The 22485-nt window shown below is 40.4% G+C and overlaps 1 protein-coding gene across 1 annotated transcript in view; it reads left to right on the top strand.

Moving 5' to 3' along the window:
* Positions 1 to 21612, top strand: part of CYP39A1 (cytochrome P450 family 39 subfamily A member 1) — a 118901-nt gene extending 97289 nt beyond the window's left edge. Inside the window, exons 12-13 of the mRNA XM_019986223.2 lie at positions 19583 to 19674; positions 21029 to 21612. Of these exons, the coding sequence (XP_019841782.2) occupies positions 19583 to 19633 (51 nt within the window). The 3' untranslated portion in view covers positions 19634 to 19674; positions 21029 to 21612. The remainder of the gene's footprint in view (positions 1 to 19582; positions 19675 to 21028) is intronic.
* Positions 21613 to 22485: the final 873 nt, after the last annotated feature.

Below are 22485 nucleotides of genomic sequence, written 5' to 3'. Positions count from 1 at the left end.
AGCTCGTTTATATGGGCCCAATGAACTTGTTTTTGTAATTCTGAACTCCTACTTCTGAAACTAATCTTATATTTAATTCAGCATTGTTGCTAAGCATCCACTTGGTCCAAATTAATAATAACACAAGCACTAGCTTCTAAAGCTGAAAACAGGATGGATTGCAGCAGAGGCACTGGAATTATTTCTCTCTGAATTGGAAAAAAACAGAATTTTTGCCTGTGAAACCCCAGAATACTTTGTTTCTTTTTTCCTTCCTTACCAGAATGTTCTGGTCTAGTAAAGAAGAGAGTACAAGTGCAAAGTTGTGACTGTTAAGTGCTCAGAGGTTCATTAACTCTTCTCTAATTCTTATGCTTAAAAAAAACCGAACCAAAAAACCCTCATCTGCAGAAGGGAAATGCCTGGCAGTGAAGAAGGATGACGGAGTCAGGATTAGGCTGAGTGCAGGGATGGAAGATAAAGAAATGACTCTGTGTAGTCATTCCAGGCAAAAACTAACCATCAGTTACTTCAGGAAAGACACTTGTAGGCACAGGAGCCAAAGCAAAAGAATGAGCAACCTAAGTTCAAGGGTAACAAATGTGTGTATGATCATGGCACCAGTTTAGGGAAAATCTCAGACTGGCTGCGTGTGTTCAGCCCACCCAAGTCTCAAGTCTGAAGCTTTCCTTTACCATTTAGCTCCACCCTGCAAGCTTGATGGGCCCCATGGGGCTCATGAGTGCTACGAGCATAGAGGTGCTGGTGGTGGAGAACAGGGCAGGGGATTCTCCGTACAAGGCAAATCTAACATGGCTGAAGCAAAGACACAGAGCTCAAATGAGGATCTCTCCTGCTGACTGATAAGCAGTCATCACGCTGACTGCTGCTCAAGTCTTCACCCTGTGCTGGTGGGAAGACAGCTTGCGGGGCTCCTGAGTACAGCAGATGTACAGGTGGGGCAAGGCACAAGGCCCACTCCTCTTTGGTCCTTGGCTGAGGCTAATGCAAGCTGTTGATGGAGAAGAGGCTGGGCTAGTAGTCTTCAAATGCTGACCCGGTTCCTCTTCCAACCCCTTTCAGATCACACTGCCACCCTTTCTCCTTTCCCCTCTGCCCTCGCTTATTTATTTCTTCTTCTTCTTTTCTTTCCCTCTGCCAGAGACTCTCTTTCTCACTTTGAGGTTGGGGTGAACAGAGCCTTTCTGTTTCTCAAGTTTCATTTCTCTCCCACTGTATCAATCAAAGCACATCACAGACCCCAATTAAACATCAATGTGGTGATCAGTTGCCTCTTAGGGAAAGGCCATTATCCTGCCACAGGCTCCTTTTAATTCAGGATGGGTCAGGATGGGACCTGTAGTGAGAGGACCAGACTTCAGTGTCAAAGAGCCAGAGGCAAGGGATTTTGACTGGACGCTCAAAAGATATATTGAAGTCAGACACAAACTTCAGAAGCTTTTGGCCTCAGTACGGAAAGTGTAAATTTTGGTAGATTACTAAGATTAGTAAACTGTAATTGATAAAATTCAGTTAATGAATTAGTTATGTGTTTGATCACGTTAACTTTAAAGATAAAGCACTACTAGTTCATTGTACGCAATGGGAATTTTGAACTTTGGTTTTCTGGGGTTTCGTGGGAATGATCAGATCTCAGATCAGTCGGTCAGTCGTGTCCGACTCTTTGCGACCCCATGAATTGCAGCACGCCAGGCCTCCCTGTCCATCACCAACTCCCGGAGTTCACTCAGACTCATGTCCGTCGAGTCAGTGATGCCATCCAGCCATCTCATCCTCTGTCGTCCCCTTCTCCTCTTGCCCCCAATCCCTCCCAGCATCAGAGTCTTTTCCAATGAGTCAACTCTTCGCATGAGGTGGCCAAAGTACTGGAGTTTCAGCTTTAGCATCATTCCTTCCAAAGAAATCCCAGGGCTGATCTCCTTCAGAATGGACTGGTTGGATCTCCTTGCAGTCCAAGGGACTCTCAAGAATCTTCTCCAACATCACAGTTCAAAAGCATCAATTCTTCAGCACTCAGCCTTCTTCACAGTCCAACTCTCACATCCATACATGACCACAGGAAAAACCATAGCCTTGACTAGACGAACCTTTGTTGGCAAAGTAATGTCTCTGCTTTTGAATATGCTATCTAGGTTGGTCATAACTTTCCTTCCAAGGAGTAAGCGTCTTTTAATTTCATGGCTGCAATCACCATCTGCAGTGATTTTGGAGCCCAGAAAAATAAAGTCTGACACTGTTTCCACTGTTTCCCCATCTTTTTCCCATGAAGTGATGGGACGGGATGCCATGATCTTTGTTTTCTGAAGGTTGAGCTTTAAGCCAACTTTTTCACTCTCCACTTTCACCTTCATCAAGAGGCTTTTTAGTTCCTCTTCACTTTCTGCCATAAGGGTGGTGTCATCTGCACATTTGAGGTTATTGATATTTCTCCTGGCAATCTTGATTCCACCTTGTGTTTCTTCCAGTCCAGCGTTTCTCATGATGTACTCTGCATATAAGATAAATAAACAGGGTGACAATATACAGCCTTGACATACTCCTTTTCCTATTTGGAACCAGTCTGTTGTTCCATGTCCAGTTCTAACTGTTGCTTCCTGACCTGCATACAAATTTCTCAAGAGGCAGATCAGGTGGTCTGGTATTCCCATTTCTTTCAGAATTTTCCACAGTTTGTGATCCACACAGTCAAAAGCTTTGGCATAGTCAAACAGAAATAAATGTTTTTCTGGAACTCTCTTGCTTTTTCGATGATCCAGCAGATGTTGGCAATTTGATCTCTGGTTCCTCTGCCTTTTCTAAAACCAGCTTGAACATCTGGAAGTTCATGGTTCACGTATTGCTGAAGCCTGGCTTGGAGAATTTTAAGCATTACTTTACTAGCGTGTGAGATGAGTGCAATTGTGCGGTAGTTTGAGCATTCTTTGGCATTGCCTTTCTTTGGGATTGGAATGAAAACTGACCTGTTCCAGTCCTGTGGCCACTGCTGAGTTTTCCAAATTTGCTGGCATATTGAGTGCAACACTTTCACAGCATCATCTTTCAGGATTTGGAATAGCTCAATTGGAATTCCATCACCTCCACTAGCTTTGTTCGTAGTGATGCTTTCTAAGGCCCACTTGACTTCACATTCCAGAATGTCTGGCTCTAGGTGCGTGATCACACCATTGTGATTATCTGGATCATGAAGATCTTTTTTGTACAGTTCTTCTGTGTATTCTTGCCACCTCTTCTTAATATCTTCTGCTTCTGTTAGGTCCATACCATTTCTGTCCTTTATCGAGCCCATCTTTGCATGAAATGTTCCTTTGGTATCTCTGATTTTCTTGAAGAGATCTTTAGTCTTTCCCATTCTGTTGTTTTCCTCTATTTCTTTGCATTGATCACTGAAGAAGGCTTTCTTATCTCTTCTTGCTATTCTTTGGAACTCTGCATTCAGATGTTTCTATCTTTCCTTTTCTCCTTTGCTTTTCGCTTCTCTTCTTTTCACAGCTATTTGTGAGGCCTCCTCAGACAGCCATTTTGCTTTTTCGCATTTCTTTTCTATGGGAATGGTCTTGATCCCTGTCTCCTGTACAATGTCACGAACCTCATTCCATAGTTCATCATGCACTCTATCCATCAGATCTAGGCCGTTAAATCTATTTCTCCCTTCCACTGTATAATCATAAGGGGTTTGATTTAGGTCATACCTGAATGGTCTAGTGGTTTTCCCTACTTTCTTCAATTTAAGTCTGAATTTGGCAATAAGGAGTTCATGATCTGAGCCACAGTCAGCTCCTGGTCTTGTTTTTGCTGACTGTATAGAGCTTCTCCATCTTTAGCTGCAAAGAATATAATCAATCTGATTTCGGTGTTGACCATCTGGTGATGTCCATGTATAGAGTCTTCTCTTGTGTTGTTGGAAGAGGGTGTTTGTTATGACCAGTGCATTTTCTTGGCAAAACTCTATTAGTCTTTGCCTTGCTTTATTCCGTATTCCAAGGCCAAATTTGCCTGTTACTCCAGGTGTTTATTGACTTCCTACTTTTGCATTCCAGTCCCCTATAATGAAAAGGACATCTTTTTTGGGTGTTAGTTCTAAAAGGTCTTGTAGGTTTCATAGAACCGTTCAACTTCAGCTTCTTCAGCATTACTGGTTGGGGCATAGACTTGGATTACTGTGATATTGAATGGTTTGCCTTGGAAATGAACAGAGATCATTCTGTCGTTTTTGAGATTGCATCCAAGTACTGCATTTTGGACTCTTTTGTTGACCATGATGGCTACTCCATTTCTTCTGAGGGATTCCTGCCCACAGTAGTAGATATAATGGTCATCTGAGTTAAATTCACCCATTCCAGTCCATTTCAGGTCGCTGATTCCTAGAATGTCGACATTCACTCTTGCCATCTCTTGTTTGACCACTTCCAATTTGCCTTGATTCATGGACCTGACATTCCAGGTTCCTATGCAATATTGCTCTTTACAGCATCGGACCTTGCTTCTATCACCAGTCACATCCACAGCTGGGTATTCTTTTTGCTTTGGCTCCATCCCTTCATTCTTTCTGGAGTTATTTCTCCACTGAGCTCCAGTAGCATATTGGGCACCTACTGACCTGGGGAGTTTCTCTTTCAGTATCCTATCATTTTTCCTTTTCATACTGTTCATGGGGTTCTCAAGGCAAGAATACTGAAGTGGTTTGCCATTCCCTTCTCCAGTGGACCACATTCTGTCAGATCTCTCCACCATGACCCGCCCATCTTGGGTTGCCCCACGGGCATGGCTTAGTTTCATTGAGTTAGACAAGGCTGTGGTCCTAGTGTGATTAGATTGACTAGTTTTCTGTGAGTATGTTTTCAGTGTGTCTGCCCTCTGATGCCCTCTTGCAACACCTACCGTCTTACTTGGGTTTTTCTTACCTTGGGCGTGGGGTATCTCTTCACGGCTGCTCCAGTGAAGCGCAGCCAATGCTCCTTACCTTAGACTAGGGGTATCTCCTCACTGCCACCCTTCCTGACCTTCAACATGGGATGATAGCAGAATCTAATAACAAAATTGTTGGGGAAAGTTTTATTTAATGAGTAAGGGGTCCCCCAAGGTTACCCAGAATTTGGTGAATATTATCTGAATGTCAATGGAGAAGTTTCAGTCTGTATTTGAAAGGAATGTCTTTCCTCTTGTTTTGCTGTTTGTGGTTTTGCTATTGTTGTTACAGTTATTGTTGTTCTTTCTTTCTCTTCCTCCTCTTCTACTTCCTTTTCTCCTCCTTCTTCTTTCTCTTTCTCCTGCATTTTTCTTTCCTTCTCCTCACATTGCTCATCACCTCCTCCTCTTTCTTATAACTCTTTTCCTCATCACTAATTACATCACACCTTTTTCAATTCTTGGAGGGTTCAATCAAGTCTCAAGAGGTTCTTTCAAAATGTACTTTTAAAAAATTTTGTGATTTATTTATTTACTTATTTTTGGCTGGGCTGGGCCTTTGTTGCTGAGTGTAGGCTTTCTCTAGTTGCAGAGAGCGGTGGTTACTCTCCAGTTATGGTGTGTGGGCTTCTCACTGAGATGACTTCTCTTGTTGCAGAACACAGGCTCGAGGGAGCTCAGGCTTCAGCAGCTGTGGGCTCAGTAGTTGTGGCTCATGGGTTTAGTTGCCCCACAGTATGTGGAATCTTCCCAGACCAGGGATCGAACCTGCGTCCCCTACATTGGCAGGTGGATTCTTAAGCACTGGACCACCAGGGAAGTCCTCAAAATGTACCTTTTTAATAATAAAAATGGACACAACTTGTCTCAATTAGTATTCTATTTGGCTGCATATAATAATAAAAAAAAATTCCCAAAACAACAGTGATGTAAGCAGAGAAGGGCTCATGATCTCACATTAGGGACGTCTGAGGTCAGCAGGCGAGGACCTGCTTGACACCCTGTAGTGTCATCAACTGACATGTAAAAGGGCAAAAAGACCCCATAAGGTCACACACCAAGTCACTGCAGAACTTGCACAGCTGGGAAACAAGATGAATTTTGAGCTTGAACAGTGAAACTGCAAATCATTTCCAAATATGGCTCACTGTGAACTTGCCTTTTTTTTTTTTTTTCTCCTTATCTTCTTCTTTTCCCTGATTTCCTTTAGCTGGTTTTTATCTTTCCTTTGCAGTATCCCCATGTGATGAAATACACCACTTGGTCTTATTCATCAGGAAGACAGGAAGAGTCAGAAATAATACAGAGGGCACTGCCTGTGAGGTGGTCAGGCACCTACATATGGTCTTGACAGGATCTTTGGAAGGAAAGAAGATATACTGCCCAGAGGTATAGAAAGGGAGTGTAAGTACAAAGGAATCAGAGAGAATTTATGTGATCATGAAATAGGATAGATGGTTGGATGGCATCACGGACTCAATGGACATGAGTTTGAGCAAGCTCCTGGGGATGGTGAAGGACAGGGAAGCCTGGCGTGCTGCAGTCCATGGGGTTGCAAAGAGTCGGACACGACCAAGCCAACTGAACAACAGCAATGAAATAGGACACAAGAGTCCCATTGACTTAGTCATTTTCCTTTCTTCTCAACTGATAACTGTTGGGTGATATTGATAAAAGAAGATGGAAGTGGCTATGGTAGAAAAGGATGGGGCTTTGATTTCAGATTTCTAGGCTTACATTCAGATACTAGTTATCTACTAATCAAGTGTCTTGGGTAAACTATTTCCATAACCTCTAGTTTCCTCATGTGTTAAATAGAGGTAATAGTCTCCATTCCAGAAAGTGATTATCAGAACTAAATGAGGTAGCATACATACATTTTTTGTCCTTCAATCTTAAATAGAGAGCAACAAAGTGGAACAAAAACCAAAGTGGAACAAAGTGGAACAACAGTCATATGGAAATTCATGTATACAGAAGTAAGTAAATCAGCCAGTAATAATTTGCATTTTAATAATAATTACAATGGTTTAAAACATTTCATCCCCAAAGGAAATGCAATGTCTTATTAAATTTTCAGGAAAATTCAATGTCCAAAGAATTCAAGGAGTGAACTGATGTCTGTTTTTGCATCCAGAACCAGAATGATTTGGGGTACATGGTATGCATGCAGTAAATATTTGTTGAATGAATAAATAATGAATGAATGAAACAGCTTTCATTTATTCTATATATATTTGGCACTGAAATGGTTCCTGGATATATAAATAAGACCCAACTTTTACGAATCTCAGATTCTAAGTTTGGAAGAATCAACAAGATAATTAAATACTATGAGAAAAAGTAAGCGGACTTAAGTGATAAAAATGGACTCAGTAAAAGTGAGTTCAGTTCAGTCACTCAGTCTTGTCCAACTCTTTGTGACCCCATGGACTGAAGCATGTCAGGCCTCCCTGTCCATCACCAACTCCCGGAGTTTACTCAAACTCATGTCCATTGAGTCGATGATGCCATCCAATCATCTCATCCTCTGTCGTCCCCTTCTCCTCCTGCCTTCAATCCTTCCCAGCATCACAGTCTTTTCAGATGAGTCAGTTCTTTGCATCAAGTGGCCAAAGGATTGGAGTTTGAGATTCAGCATCTGTCCTTTCAATGAATATTCACGACTGATTTCCTTTAGGATAGACTGGTTGGATCTCCTTGCTGTTCAAGGGACTCTCAAGATTCTTTTCCAACACCACTGTTCAAAAGCATCAATTCTCTGGCGCTCAGCTTTCTTTATAGTCCAACTCTCACATCCATACATGACTACTGGAAAAATCATAGCCTTGACTAGATGGACCTTTGTTGGCAAAGTAATGTCTCTGTTTTTTAATATGCTGTCTAGGTTGGTCATAGCTTTTCTTCCAAGGAGTAAGCATCTTTTAATTTCATGGCTGCAGTCACCATCTGCAGTGATTTTGGAGCCCCCCAAAATAAAGTCTGCCACTGTTTCCACTGTTTCCCCATCTATTTCCCATGAAGTGATGGGACCAGATGCCATGATCTTCATTTTCTGAATGTTGAGCTTTAAGCCAACTTTTTCACTTTCCTCTTTCACTTTCATCAAGAGGCTCTTTACTTCTTCTTCATGTTCTGCCATAAGGGTGGTGTCTTCTGCATATCTGAGGTTATTGATATTTCTCCCAGTAATCTTGGTTCCAGCTTGTGCTTCCTCCAGGCCAACATTTCTCATGATGTACTCTGCATATAAGTTAAATAAGCAGGGTGATGATGTACAACCTTGACGTACTCCTTTTCCTATTTGGAACCAGTCCGATGTTCCGTTTCCAGTTCTTACTATCGCTTCCTGACCTGCATACAGGTTTCTCAAGAGGCAGGTCAGGTGATCTGGTATTCCCATCTCTTAAAGAATTTTCCACAATTTGTGGTGATCCACACAGTCAAAGACTTTGGAATAGTCAGTAAAGCAGAAATAGATGTTTTTCTGGAACTCTCTTGCTTTTTTGATAATCCAACAGATGTTGGCAATTTGATCTCACATTCCTCTGCCTTTTCTAAAACCAGCCTGAAAATCTGGAAGTTCATGGTTCATGTACTATTGAAGCCTAGCTTTGAGAATTTTGAGTATTATTTTACTGGCATGTGGGGTGAGTGCAATTGTGTGGTAGTTTGAACATTCTTTGGCATTGCCTTACTTTGGGATTTGAATGAAAACTGAACTGTTCCAGTCCTGTGGCCACTGCTGAGTTTTCCAAATTTGCTGGCATATTGAGTGCAGCACTTTCACAGCATCGTCTTTTAGGATTTGAAATAGCTCAACTGGAATTCCATCACCTCCACTAGCTTTGTTCATAGTGATGCTTCCTAAGACCCACTTGACTTTGCATTCCAGGATGTCTGGCTCTAGGTGGGTGATCACACCATTGTGGTTATCTGGGTCATGAAGATCTTTTTTGTATAGTTTTGTGTATTCTTGCCACCTCTTCTTAATATCTTCTGCTTCTGTTAGGTCCATACCATTTTTGTCCTTTACTGAGCCCATCTTTGCATGAAATGTTCCCTTGGTATCTCTAATTTCCTTGAAGAGATCTCTAGTCTTTCCCATTCTGTTGTTTTCCCCTATTTCTTTGCATTGATTGCTGAGGAAGGCTTTCTTATCTCTCCTTGCTATTCTTTGGAACTCTGCATTCAAATGAGTATATTTTCCTTTTCTCCTTTGCTTTTCACTTCTCTTCTTTTCACAGCTATTTGTAAGGTCTCCTCAGACAGCCATTTTGCTTTTCTGCATTTCTTTTTCATGGGGATGGTCTTGATCCCTGTCTCCTGTACATGTCATGAACCTCCATCCATAGTTCATCAGGCACTCTGTCTATCAGATCTAATCCCTTGAATCTATTTCTCACTTTCACTGTATAATCATAAGGGATTTGATTTAGGTCATACCTGAATGGTCTAGTGGTTTTCCCTACTTTCTTCAATTTGAGTCTGAATTTGGCAATAAGGAGTTCATGATCTGAGCCACAGTCAACTCCCGGTCTTGAAGAATACAAAAAAGAGTTTTCAATCAGATGGTCAGAAAAGTCCTTGGGAATAAAGAAGAACCAGTGATGGGATAATCTAGATTTCTCATTAAAAATTTCTTCAACAAGCACTGTATGACATTTATTTGACTTAAATTCATAGACCTCTATTGAGTTCATTCTGGAAGCATTTTCTTCATTTATTAGGCAACAAGGTTTGTAATCACAGATGCAATTTTCTTCCTAGAGCTTACAAAATTTGAAAGTCCTTAGGCTTTGCGGTCTCCAGGGAACTAATTTGGAAATTGTTGTATAGAGCGATGTTTTCTAAAGTAGGTCCCAGTAGACAGAAGACAGACAGTACCTATCCATGAAAGAGGTCCTGTGCTCAAATACATTTGTGAACCAGCTCATGAACATTTTAGATTAAAGTCTCAGAGACATCGGAGAGCAGAGTAACTAACATGTGCTACAGTTGCTAAGTCATATCCGACTCTTTTTGGCCCCATGAACTGCAGCACACCAGTCTCTTCTGTCCTCCACTATCTCCTGGAGTTTGCTCAAATTCATGTCCTTTGAGTTGGTGATGCTATCGAACCATCTCATCCTCTACCACCCCCTTCTCCTTTTGCCTTCCATCTTTCCCAGCATCAAGGGCTTTTCCAGTGAGTCAGTTCTTCCCATCAGGTGGCCAAAGTACTGGAGCTTCAGCTTCAGCAACTGTCCTTCCAGTGAATATTCAGGATTGATTTTCTTCAGGATCGACTGGTTTGATCTCCTTGCAGTCCAAGGGATTCTCAAGAGTCTTCCCCAGCACCACAATTCAAAAGTATCAATTCTTCAGTGCTCAGTCTTCTTTATGGTCCATCTCTTACAACCATACATGACTATCGGAAAAATCATATATTGTTATAGTGTTAAAAATGAAGGTTTGGCACAAAGGGAAAAGGAGGATGATAATCCTTTGCCCTTAAGTCTAGCAATTCTAAAATGAGGCATTTATACAGACTTATCAGAAAATTAAATTAGCTCTGGATTTCTTATTTACTTACATTACCCACTTTGATGAAACCTATTGCATTGATTAGAAAGTTACTTTATGTTTAGTTTTTCTTTTCTGATTACTGGAGGGTTTTTCAAAAAGTTGTTCTGATGTGAAAGGGGGATCTATTTGGGTTTCCTCCTTTTTTGCTTCATGAGAGCTAACTACATTCCAGCAGATCTGCCTTTGGTTTGGTTTGGTTCAGTTATAAGGCAAGCAGGAGAATATGCAGAAACTTCACGAGGTTTTACATGTGGACACCACACCCATTTCTCTCATCCCATTGCTTACTAGAGATGAATTTTCACAAATTACTCAAACTCTCAAAGCTTCGCTTTTCTCATCTGAAAATGGAAATAGTAATCGCTATATCCCACTATTTGGAGGAAAAGACAAGCTGATACAAAGAACCTGAAGGACTGTGTCACTCTAGCCTGTTTCTGAAATACTTGCTTGAGAACGATGTATTCTCTCCCTAAAAGTCTTCTTAATTCCCCCTGGAAAGTCAATGGGGAAAATAGAATGTTTGCTGTTCATTCTCACAATGATGACTCACAGAGTGCTGATTTATTGACTCAATTAGTGAAGAAGTAAAATTAGTGTCCTATTTTATAGGTGTGAAATGAGATGTTCAGCAAGTATCATGTACAATAGGCAACATTCTGGGCCAGGGCTTCCCTACACTCTTTTGCATATCACCTATCTGTGGAAAAATGTTGCTACCATATCAGTAAACAAAGGATGTTGCAGTCATCAAGCCATCATGTTACTACCTTCCTGATGGTGAGCCCTGAGGGAACTCAGAATAGAAACGCCATCAAGGATGCCCACCATCAAGCAGGTGGCAGCTAAAGCTATCTCAGTGGTGCACCCAGAGGAGACTCAGGATGAGAAAACACAGCATTATGGCCCCCAGATAGCTGAGGTATATATCAAAGGAATGATTTCAGTGAGCCCACACTCTTGCCCACCCTCCCATTCTCCCATATATAGAAAAGCCCACACTCCCATACATAAAGTGAAAGTGAAGTCGCTCAGTCATGTCTGACTCTTTGCGACCCCATGGATTGCAGCCTAAGAGGCTCCTCTGTCCATGGGATTTTCCAGGCGAGAATACTGGAGGGGGTTGCCATTTCCTTCTCCAGGAGATCTTCCAGACCTGGGATCAAACTCGGGTGTCCCGCATTGTATGCAGAAGCTTTACCATCTAAGCCACCAGGGAAGTCACCTCCCATACATAGAAAAGTGCTAAATTCCTTAACTTGAGAAGTCTGGTTTTCTTTAATCAACAGGAATCATTTGATGTTCTGACTACCAGGTCTTTGTTGCACATCTCATATATTCTCTGGCTCCTCTCTTGTCTCTTTGAAGCAGTCACTCAGAGCTGTCTGTCTTCTGGGCTAAATTCCTCAGTTTTGTCCACTGATTAGAACATAATTCTCAGCTTTTAAGCTGTGCATTTTTTTTTCAATCAATACACCCAAACCAAACTAACAGGAACCCCTGGATAATGATATAGTTTCTCCTTAGTGCCCTAAAATGTTCAAAAGATGTAGAAAATCTCAACAAGTAATGACTGAATTTATTACATCAGCTGTATAATAATAGCCATGGATCGTCTCCAACTGTTTCTCCCCCACAGCATCATGAAGAAGAGTCAGCCAACCTCAGTCTTAGATGACTACACTATTTCCAGTGGAACACACACAACCAAATGCAACAACAATTTAACTTTGATGATAACTTGTTAAGAACACCATTTTAGAAGACTGTTTGACAAAACATATTTTTAGGGCTTAGAGAATGTCTATGAAGGATTTTTTTAAAGCCCACTCATACAGAGCACTACCTTATCCCAATGATTTCAGTTCTCCAGAATTGCCTCATAAGTCATTCCTAATATTAACCCAAGGCTGAAATAGTGGTATGCTCTTTGGGTTTAATTATTTAGTTTTCATCTTACTGTTGGTTTCATAGTTGTGGAATATAAAAGTGGAATCATGCTACTGGCATGAAGGAAAGGAAGCCCAGTGTCATGGAAAGTAGGAGAGGAGAAATATTCTGCTGTGTATCCTTACTTCTTCTAGGATGCTTTGCCTTCTGAGAGAAAATGGGTACAATGATCGAGTGCCTCCTGTTGCATCAGAATACTGTAGGAAAAATTCAGCATGATTCTTCAGTAGGAAGAATCCTGAATGGAAGAGACTTGGGAGCAAGAATGGTGGCTCAGTGATAAAGAATCCATTCGCCTGCCAAGCAAGAGACCAGGCTTTGATCTCTGGGTCAGGAAAATTCCCTTGAGAAGGAAATGACAAACCACTCCAGTATTCTTGCCTGGAAAATTCCACAGACAGAGGAGCCCGGCAGTCTATAGTCCATGGGGTTGAAAAAAGTTGGACACAGCTGAGCACAAGCATGGAATGAATGAATGAATTCATTCTACCACTTCAATAACTTCAGCAAGTCAATCTCTGAGTTTTACTTTGCTCTTCTGTAAAAATAATTTCACAGATTATTTCTAAGAGATCTTCCAGTTTTCTGATTCTATCATGGCCCCAAATCCATAACCTTTTCTATCTTTCCTGATTTTTCAAGGAATCCAGGTATATTACCATTATGCTACTTCTTTATCAGATTGTTTTCTGTTAAGTCTTTACCTAGAAGTCCATGTTATCCCAGGACTCCTCCTGGATTATTAGGAGAGAGGTTAAGTAATCTTTGTGATGATGCAGATGGAGCACCCCTTTCTTGAATTACAAAAATCGTGAGGTTGGACCTGCAGTTCAAGTGTTGGTCTTTTTCTCTGTTGGAGGTACTGTATTCAACTCAAGTTTCTAGCAAAAAAAAAAAAAATCATTTTTTTTTAGCTCATCCATCCATCAACCATTTGTGACAATGATTGCACTTACATTGGTGACAACATACAATTTTTGGAGGGATTGCACCACCCAGCACATGGGGTCTTAGCTCCTCAACCAGGGATCGCATCCATACCCCTAAATGGGAAGCATGGAGTCTTAACCATCGGACTGCCAGGGAAGTCCCAGTAAATTGATTATTGATTGGTGACTCTTTCATCAATCAAAAGGTATCTCTCATCATTTTCTGTGACCTGAAGGATATGTCAGGAACTACTGGACTAGTAAGAATGTTAAGGACGTTGTCTCTGTTCCTGAGGTCCTTCTATTCCAGGTAGAGAGAAAGGGCTTGTGTAAAGCACTACAATAGATGAAAACTCAGACAAAAAGACCATGAGTTACTTTGTGTGATATTGGAAATAAGCATATGGAAACTCCTACAAGGGATTGGGTTTTGTGGGCAAAATAACTTGGTCAATGCTTCATGGGGAAAATGAACGCAATTGAGAAACAGGAAGAATTAGGAAGGAAATGGCTGATATAACAACTGAGGAAAGTCATGAGGAAAAGCTACCTGAAAAGTGATGGGTAGGGCCACTGCTTCCCCATTATCTCCTCTTCTGGTGAACTAAACCTTGCCCTACTGTGACTCAAAGGACAAAGCACAGCCTCTGGAAAAACAGCCAAAGGTGAGGAACCTTCCTGAAGCAAAAGGGAAAGGAAATTCACACAGGGATGCACAATATGGTCTGGAATTAGATAATCCAGGAATTAACCTGATTTTTCCCTTGTAGTTTCAATAGTCAACTGTATCCTTGGAGCTAAGGAACATCCAGATTATGAGAGATTCTATTGGTTGCTCTTACTTCCATCAGGACAACTCTTTTAGCTAATGTTGTTTTTCCTGGACATGCAGATGAGGATCAGAGCATTCTTTCAGCATTAGTATGGAATGGTGTCAGGAGTCAGTTCATCATGTCCAAAGGTTGTTCGCAAAGGCACCAGCCATGATCATTTGTTTCAAAGACACTTAACATGATCCAGTTTGATATATGGGAGAGTAAGGCTCAGAAGTTTAGGTGACTTATCCAAGGTCATCACAACTATTTACATATAAGAGCAATTGGATTATAATTTTACTATAATGTTGTTTTTAATGAAAAATGTTGATGTTAGTTTTCCCATCCCTCTACCAAAACTATAAAATCCCCTTCTGATCCTGTCCTAAATATAACTATTTTTCAACATCTTATGTGTACCCAAATTCGTATGTCCTTAGACACTAACTTGAAGAAAAATTGCACAAGGAATACTTACTTCTTGTGGAAAATAAAAAACTACAGAGAAGTACAAAAATGAAAATTAAAACCATCTGCAATTCTATCTCTAGACAAAATCATAGCTATATATTCCATATATCCTTCCTATGCATTATATACATATTTTTAATCTAAAAGTGAGAATTTGTGCTTTTAATGGTATGCAATTTTTTTCATTAATATTTGTAAGCAAGCTTCTCTGTGACTACATGTACTTTTAAGCCTCATTCCTAATGCTACAAAAAAATAAAATAAAATAAAACAAGTTGGAGCCATCCCTGGTGAATTGCTTAAATCCATTCCATAAAATGCCAAGTTTCTTCAAAACTACTGACCTTGTTTGAAAAAAAATGTATTTGGCTATAGTTATGCAGAAATGTGAAGCTCTTCCCCTTTTAAAATCAGATGGTATTAGCAACTCCTATTTTAAGCTTGTTTATGGAACTAGAATAATACTGAACATAGATATATAAAGGTGATTACAGCAGTGCAAGTCTGACCTTTGGAAAATCCTTTCCTGTATAAACAAGTTCTGGAATGTTTTAAAACCTCTAAGCCAGTCAATTTCTTTTTTTGTTTATCATCTACCTGAGTCAACATGCCATGTCTATTTTATTTAGAGTATGAAATGGAAATGCCTTGGTTGCCTGACCATACACGAAGGAGGTGTCTTTGAACACCATAGGCTCCTTGCCTCAAACTCAAGGCTGTGCTGAATTCTCAGAGCCTTGCCAACCTCACACCACCAGCAACCCTAACTTCCTTGTATTGGTGGACTTGCTTGTTTGGTTCTGTCCTGTGTTTCTTCACTGTCCTACACCCATGCTAATCTTATTTCCCATGTCTATGTCTTTATACTGATAAGGCTTCCCCTGGAATATCCATCCCCTCCAGCATGCGTGCATGCTTGCTCAGTCGCGTCTGATTCTCCGAGACCCTGTGGACTGTAGCGGCCAGAATCCTCTGTCCATGGGGTTCTCCAGGCAGGATTACTGGAGTGGGTTCCCATATCCTCCTCCAGGGGATCTTCCCAATCCAGGGATCGAACCCCTGTCTCCTGTGTCACCTGCATTGGCAAGTGGGTTCTTTACCACTAGCACCACCTGGGAAGCTCATTCATCCCCTCCTATTCCAACCCTATTCTTCTTCCAGGACCAGCTTCCTCAGAGAAGCTCTCCTGGTGATTCATCCTGCACCTCTTGCCTCCACCTGCAACTGACTAGCTCTGAGAGTAAGACTTGCAGGCACAGCATGGCCGTCTTTGCTGTTCCTTACTTTGTTTTCCACTAAGCCTACTGCCTCTTTGTGGGCAGAAGCTGTTTTAGCTTTCATTTGTGTTTTTCACAGCAACCATTGTTAAGTCAGGGGCTGCCTAGAATACAGATTAAGTACAGACATGCCCTGATAATGTTTCAGCTTGTGATTTTCCAGATTTAAGATGGTGCCAAGGCAATGTGCATTCAACAGAAATTGTACTTTGAATTTTGAATTCTGATCTTTTCCTGGGCCTCCGATGTGTGGTACAATCCTCTCTTGTGATGCTGGGCAGTGGCAGCTCACAGTCAGCCATGAGATCGCCAGAGTAAACAACTGATACACTTACATCCATTCTGTGTCCAGAGAACCATTCTTTTTTTACTTTCAGTACAGTATTCAGTAACTTTTGTGAAATATTCAGCTTTATTATAAAATAGGTTTTCTGTTTGATGATTTTGCCCAATTGTGGGTTAATAAGTGTTCTGGGCACGTTTAAGGTGGTCTAGTCTAAGCTGTGATGTTGGGTAGGTGTTGTTGTTTGAGTTGCTAAATCATGTCTGACTCTTTGTGACTCCATGGACTGTAGTCTGCCATGGGATTTCCCAGGAAAAATTTCCCAGTGAGTGACCATTTCCTTTTGCAGGGAATCTTCCCAACGTAGGGATCAAACCCATGTCTCCTGCATTGACAGGCAGATTCTTTACCTCTGAGCCACCAAGAAAGCACCCGGTGAGGTGTATTAAATGCTTTTTCTATTTATGATGCTTTCAGCCAAGGATGGGTTTCTCAGGATGTAATCCCATCGTTAAGTCAAAGAAGATTTGTACTCAGGAAATTTTTGTTGATTAATGAGTGTTTAGGAGAGGGAATGGAGTCTTTTTTCTATCTGTTCCTCTTAGTTGCTAGACCTCAGAAAAATTATTTAACCTCTCTGAGTTCCAGTTTCCACTCCTGGGATGGAGTGAAAATATCAATCCCTGTAAGGTTGTCACACAGAGAAAGATTTAATGTGAATAACACGGGGCACAAAGGGCCTCAACAAATGGCAGCCCCATCAGAACAGACAATTGGACCTGCTCCTTTGACCTCTGACTTCATTAAGGGCTGAAACTAAAGTGTAATCCAAATTCTAAAATGATTATGAATTCTAACCCTAAGGAAACTTTCCAGCATTCTCAATATATGTATCTTTTGTTATAATACCCCATAGCCTGCTCCCAAGACTGGGATAAATATGCCCCTTTGAATATGCAAGCTTCTTTCACCAAGTCAACTTTACATACACACACATACATATTTGCATATATGCATAAATGCTCTTATATTCTGAACAGTGAGAATGAATGGATAACTGTTACACATGCATATGCAGATAAGTGTGCATAATTACACATTACATTATACAGCTTGTATCTGACTCAATGAGGGCTTTTTTGTTGTAAGTGACTGGAACACACTCAGACTAGTTTTAAGAGAGAAGGGAGGACTTTCCTCATGGTCCAGTTAAGACTCCCCTTCCAGGCAGGGAGCGCAGGTTCAGTCCTGGTCAAGGAACTAAGATTCCACATACTGTATGGAGCTGCTAAAAAATTAAGTTAAATTAAGAAATAAAAGGTAGCAATTTTTTTTTAAATAGAAGAGAAGGGAACTTGGGAGGGGGCCAGGTAAATGCTTATATTAGTTACAATGAGATTTGGCCATGCATCGTTTTTAATTTTGCAAAACAATTTCTTAAGTAAGATGCAAATATATTTGTCTCTCACATAAGAGAAGTCCAGGAATACACAGTCACAGTGACCCTGAAATGCCAGGGCAAGACTGCCGCTTCCTGTTCCACCATTATCAGTCCATGGCTTCTGTTTCATGACCCAAGATCCTAGAATATCATTTCTAGGAATTATTTTAACAAAATCAAGGATGTATTAAAAGATATATATATGTATACTCAAAATGGTTCTTTATAGTATTGTTTGTAATAGCAAAAAAAAAAAAAAATCAGAAGCATCTAAATACCTAAATATACAACAGAATGAAGTTGGAAAAATAAATTAGTTTAATAGCCAAATAATAAAATACTATCATGTCATTAACACTTGGATGAAGTTGTAAAGTAAGAATCATGAATATGAAAAAAAGTCTGTAGATTATTAAATGAAATAAGCAGATTACAAAACCTGACATATATGATCTAATTATGAGAGTGCACACATTTATAATTTTTCTATACATTTGAAATTATTTCCAAGCAAAATTAAAAAGAAATGTGTCTGTTAGGTAGACAAATATGAAATAGACACATAAACAGATGGAAAGAAAAACTGATACATAGATACATACATAATCAGATAGAAGAGGGAGAAAGAGATAGAGAGATTAATGAATTCTGCCTCCTCAAGAAAATTACAAGCTAAATATTCAAAATATATAAGTGGGCTACCTGATCAACATTAAGTTAAAGCTGGTTAGGAGAGAGAGAAGTAAAAGTAAACACACTAAATTATCGGCAGAAGCTATCTTTTAATGGTCAGGTTGTTGTGATCTTTATTTTCTTTCAACTTTCTCTCCCTCTTCTGATCCCTGAAACACATTTGAAACTTGACATCTGCTGCTCTGTGATATCAACTAATATCATCATTAGTTGATTAGATATCAACTAAATAACTTTTTGTTTGAGAATACTGCTTCTCAGAGATATTACAAGTTAAACATCCAAGAGATAGGAGTGGACCGCCTGGTCAAGGCTGGCTCCAGGTCAAAAAATTTGAAATGAAAAACTGAAGCAGAGAGCACAGGGCTTGCCATTTTCCAAAAGAAAGACCATGAAAGTAGACCCAGTTGAGTGGAAGACCAAGTGCCTCAGTAAGCCCAGGCACTGACGTGGTTCAGAGCACGGATCCAAGACCAAGATGCCTGGCCTTATGAAATCACTCTCTGCCTGTTTTCTCCCATGTAAAGTGCAGATAATAACACTGTGCCCTTCAAAGACTTAAATCAATACTCAAAGAGCATCTAGAATAGTGCCTGGCACTCAAATGTTAGTTCTTATTAGAAGGAATAGCATGTTTTCTTTTCTCACTATAACAGCAATACAGAAAATTTACCAAGTAGGTTTAAGAAAAAATAAGAAATTAAAAATCTATGTTCTAGATGCTCAGATATAACATTCTTAGATGTAATGATTGTTGATATTCTGAATATATTTTTAAATAAAAAATTGCTTCTCTCTGTATCTTTGTGTGCATGTATCTAGAACTCTTTTTACAGAAAAGGATATCATACCAAAGAGAACTTTATAAACTTGCTTTTAATACAACATGGTGAACATTGTTTTATGTAATTAAATATTTAGATGAACATTTTGAGATGTTTTAGTATTATTTGAATAACAGCTAGAGCAATTGGGGCAGACTTGGCAAGTTTCAAGAATCAAACATCTTTCATAGGAGTCAATAAAGAGAATGAAAACCAGAGAAAGATGTAATTTTCTACTCTAAATATTCAAACGGTAAAATTAGGAAATGACAAGAGATTGTGTAGAGAGCTTTTAAAGTGCTAAAAATAGTACTAAGGACATTTAGAAATCTAGCCATGTTCTCGGCTTAGGAGGAATTTGATTACTTCACTTTATAAAAGTATTAAATTATTTTCCCTCATTTTTTGTTTTGTGCCTATTTATAGAGAAAAAGAAAAGTTATACTTTATTCCAAGAACAAGGAGATTTTGAACTAGGGCTTCGAATACTTTACAAATTTAGCTATGATCTGACAAAGGTAAGTGCATTCTTCACACTCGTTGGGACTGTCCTTTCTAGGTGGGAGGAGGATGGCCACCCACCCGTGGGGGGACTGCTCTGAAGGGGTGTGCTGGGGAAGGGGACCAAGGTGCAGGTGATATGTGGCTGGGTGGGGAGAAGGAAGTGGCAGCTGGGACACCAACAGTGTGAATGGGTTTGGATCCTGCCACCTCACCCGTTCTGTAACCCCAGACAAGTCATTGAGTCTAGATGGCTCACTTTCCCCTGATTGTACCTCCTCACCCAACATAGAGCTCTAGACACTACACAGAAAGTGCTCAGAATGGGATCTGGCATACCCAGTCTATATGCTTAGAAAAGGTTAATGCCATCAACATCATTATCAATTATTATTTTGGTTTTTTGATTAATTTTTATTGGAGTATAGTTGTTTTGCAATGTTGTGTTAATTTCTACTGTACAATAAAGTAAATCAGCCAAAACATATACATATATGCCCTCTCATTTCAATTCCTCCCCATTTAGGTCATCACAGAGCACTGAGTAGAGTTCTCTGGTCTATAAAGTAGGTTCTCAGTTAGTTATGTATTTTATACATAATATCAGTAGTGTATATAAGTCAACCTCAATCTCCCAATCCATCCCATCCCTTCCTTCCCCTCTGGGTTCACATGTTTGTTCTCTACATCTGTGTCTGTATTTCTGTTTTGCAAATAAGGTCATCTACACCATTTTTCTAGATTCTACGTATATGCATTGTTTGTTTTTCTCTTTCTGGTTTCATTCTATACGACAGTTTCTAGGTGCATCCACGTATTGTATTTATGATCTCCCTAGGCATACTTTGGCCACCTGATGCAAAGAGCTGACTCGTTTGAAAAGACCCTGATGCTGGGAAAGATTGAAGGCGGGTGGAGAAGGGGACAACAGAGGATCAGATGGTTGGATGGCATCACTGACTCAATGGACATGAGTTTGAGTAAACTCCAGGAGTCGGTGATGGACAGGGAGGCCTGGCATGCTGATCTCTAGTGTCTGGCTGCCTTGGGAATAGCTCCACTTGAGTATCTGGATAACACCAAGAGTTTAATCTTTTAGAAACAGAACTGGCCCCTAATTCAGATCACTCTGATTCTGAAAATTGTTTCTGATGGCAAAGCCCTTGTCATGCAATTGAAACTCACCCTGGTACTTTGGCTGTCCCCACTAGGTAATGAACATAGGGCCTCTGATTCTTTATACCTTTGTAGCTCCATTCTCTCTGGTAGTCCTTGGGAGGTGATGGTTAATAAATAAATGCCTTTTGAATGAAATGATAAAAATGAGTAAAAAATGATAGAAAGAACACCATGCTGTTCTGTCCCTTTCAGGCTCCCATTCCTGTTGGAAACATAAAACAGGCTGCAACAATGCTGTTATCAAAGCACCTTGGAAGTGAATTAGGAGAGCAGAAGAGAGAGGCTGGATGGAATGATCTGATGAACTGGAAAAGAGGAGAGACTTAAGTTCTGAAGCACTGGTGGGACCTTTCTCACACTGTCTGTGACTGTCAATGACACTGTCGAGATGCTGCTGCAAACACTGCTGTCCTCAGCACTCTTACCCAGACATTCTAGAGGCTGACGAGTACCTGTGTCCATTCCTCAACTGAGCATATTAACCTTGCCTACAGCATCTTGGTCTGGTGGCTGTGGGCTCTCAGACCTGATTATACTTGACTAGTCCAGACCTGAGACTCCAAATTGAGAGTGATTTTTCTTGATACCTTAGAGAACACTATTCAACACTTGCCCTACAAATCTAAAAGGTTTCCAAGATCTTTATTTGTTAACTCAAAATGTCCGTGGTACAGTCGTTTCTTCTAGAAGATGCAGTCTCTGTGCCTTTGAAAGAGTGATAATGAGCACAGCTACCATTGAAGTGGGTACTTTATATTTCTAATTTTTAGTACAATCTACAAAACATGTATGTTTATACCAGTTCAAACCCATTGTGGCAAGTGACACAATATTAAATTCCAAATGCTTAAAACAAAAGGAAGTAATTCATTGGTTTAATTGGTGAAAAGTCTAGAGTTTGTGGGATGCAGGCATGGCTGTATCCAGGGGTCCAAACAAGCTTTTTGACATCTAGTCTCTCTCCATTTCGTGGTCCTGCTTTCTTTCTTTGTTGGCTACTCTGTAGCAGATTCTCCCTACATTGTGACCTCCAGAAGCTCCATTTTTACATCTTTACAGTTCCCAGTCCAGCAGGGAAAAGAACCCTCTGCCCAAATCTTTGACAGTATCTCATTGGCCTTGGCTGGGTCATGTGGTCATCACAGACCCAATCATTGCTGCCAAAGGGGTTTGATCCTCTTGTTGATCAGGTCTTGGACACATTCTCAGTTACCTGCTCAAGGTTCACTGTGAAAAAAAGTGAATTCTTCCATGCAAATTTAGGGTCCTTTACAATAAGAGACAGGACAGAGACTTAGGCAACAAATGATCATAACAAGTTTGATCTTGGTTTCACAAATGAGATAGCTAAGACTCAAAATTATTGGCCTTCCCTGGTGGCTCAGGTGGTAAAGAATCTGCTGCAATGCAGGAGATCTGGCTTCAATCCCTGGAAAAGGAAGACTCCCTGGAGATGGGAATGACTACCCACTCCAGTATCCTTGCCTGGAGAATCCCATGGACAGAGGAGCCTAGCAGGCTACAGTCCATGAAGTTGGACATGAGTTGCACATGACTGAGCAACTAACACACACACACACAATAATTAAGATCCTATAGCCAGGGAGAAGTTGTGCTAGCAGGAAACAGAATCTATCTCAGGTAGTTAG

This window comes from Bos indicus, chromosome 23 (assembly GCF_029378745.1).
Source record: "Bos indicus isolate NIAB-ARS_2022 breed Sahiwal x Tharparkar chromosome 23, NIAB-ARS_B.indTharparkar_mat_pri_1.0, whole genome shotgun sequence".
Classification (NCBI taxonomy): domain Eukaryota; kingdom Metazoa; phylum Chordata; class Mammalia; order Artiodactyla; family Bovidae; genus Bos; species Bos indicus.
This window is presented reverse-complemented; position numbering and strand designations above follow the sequence as displayed.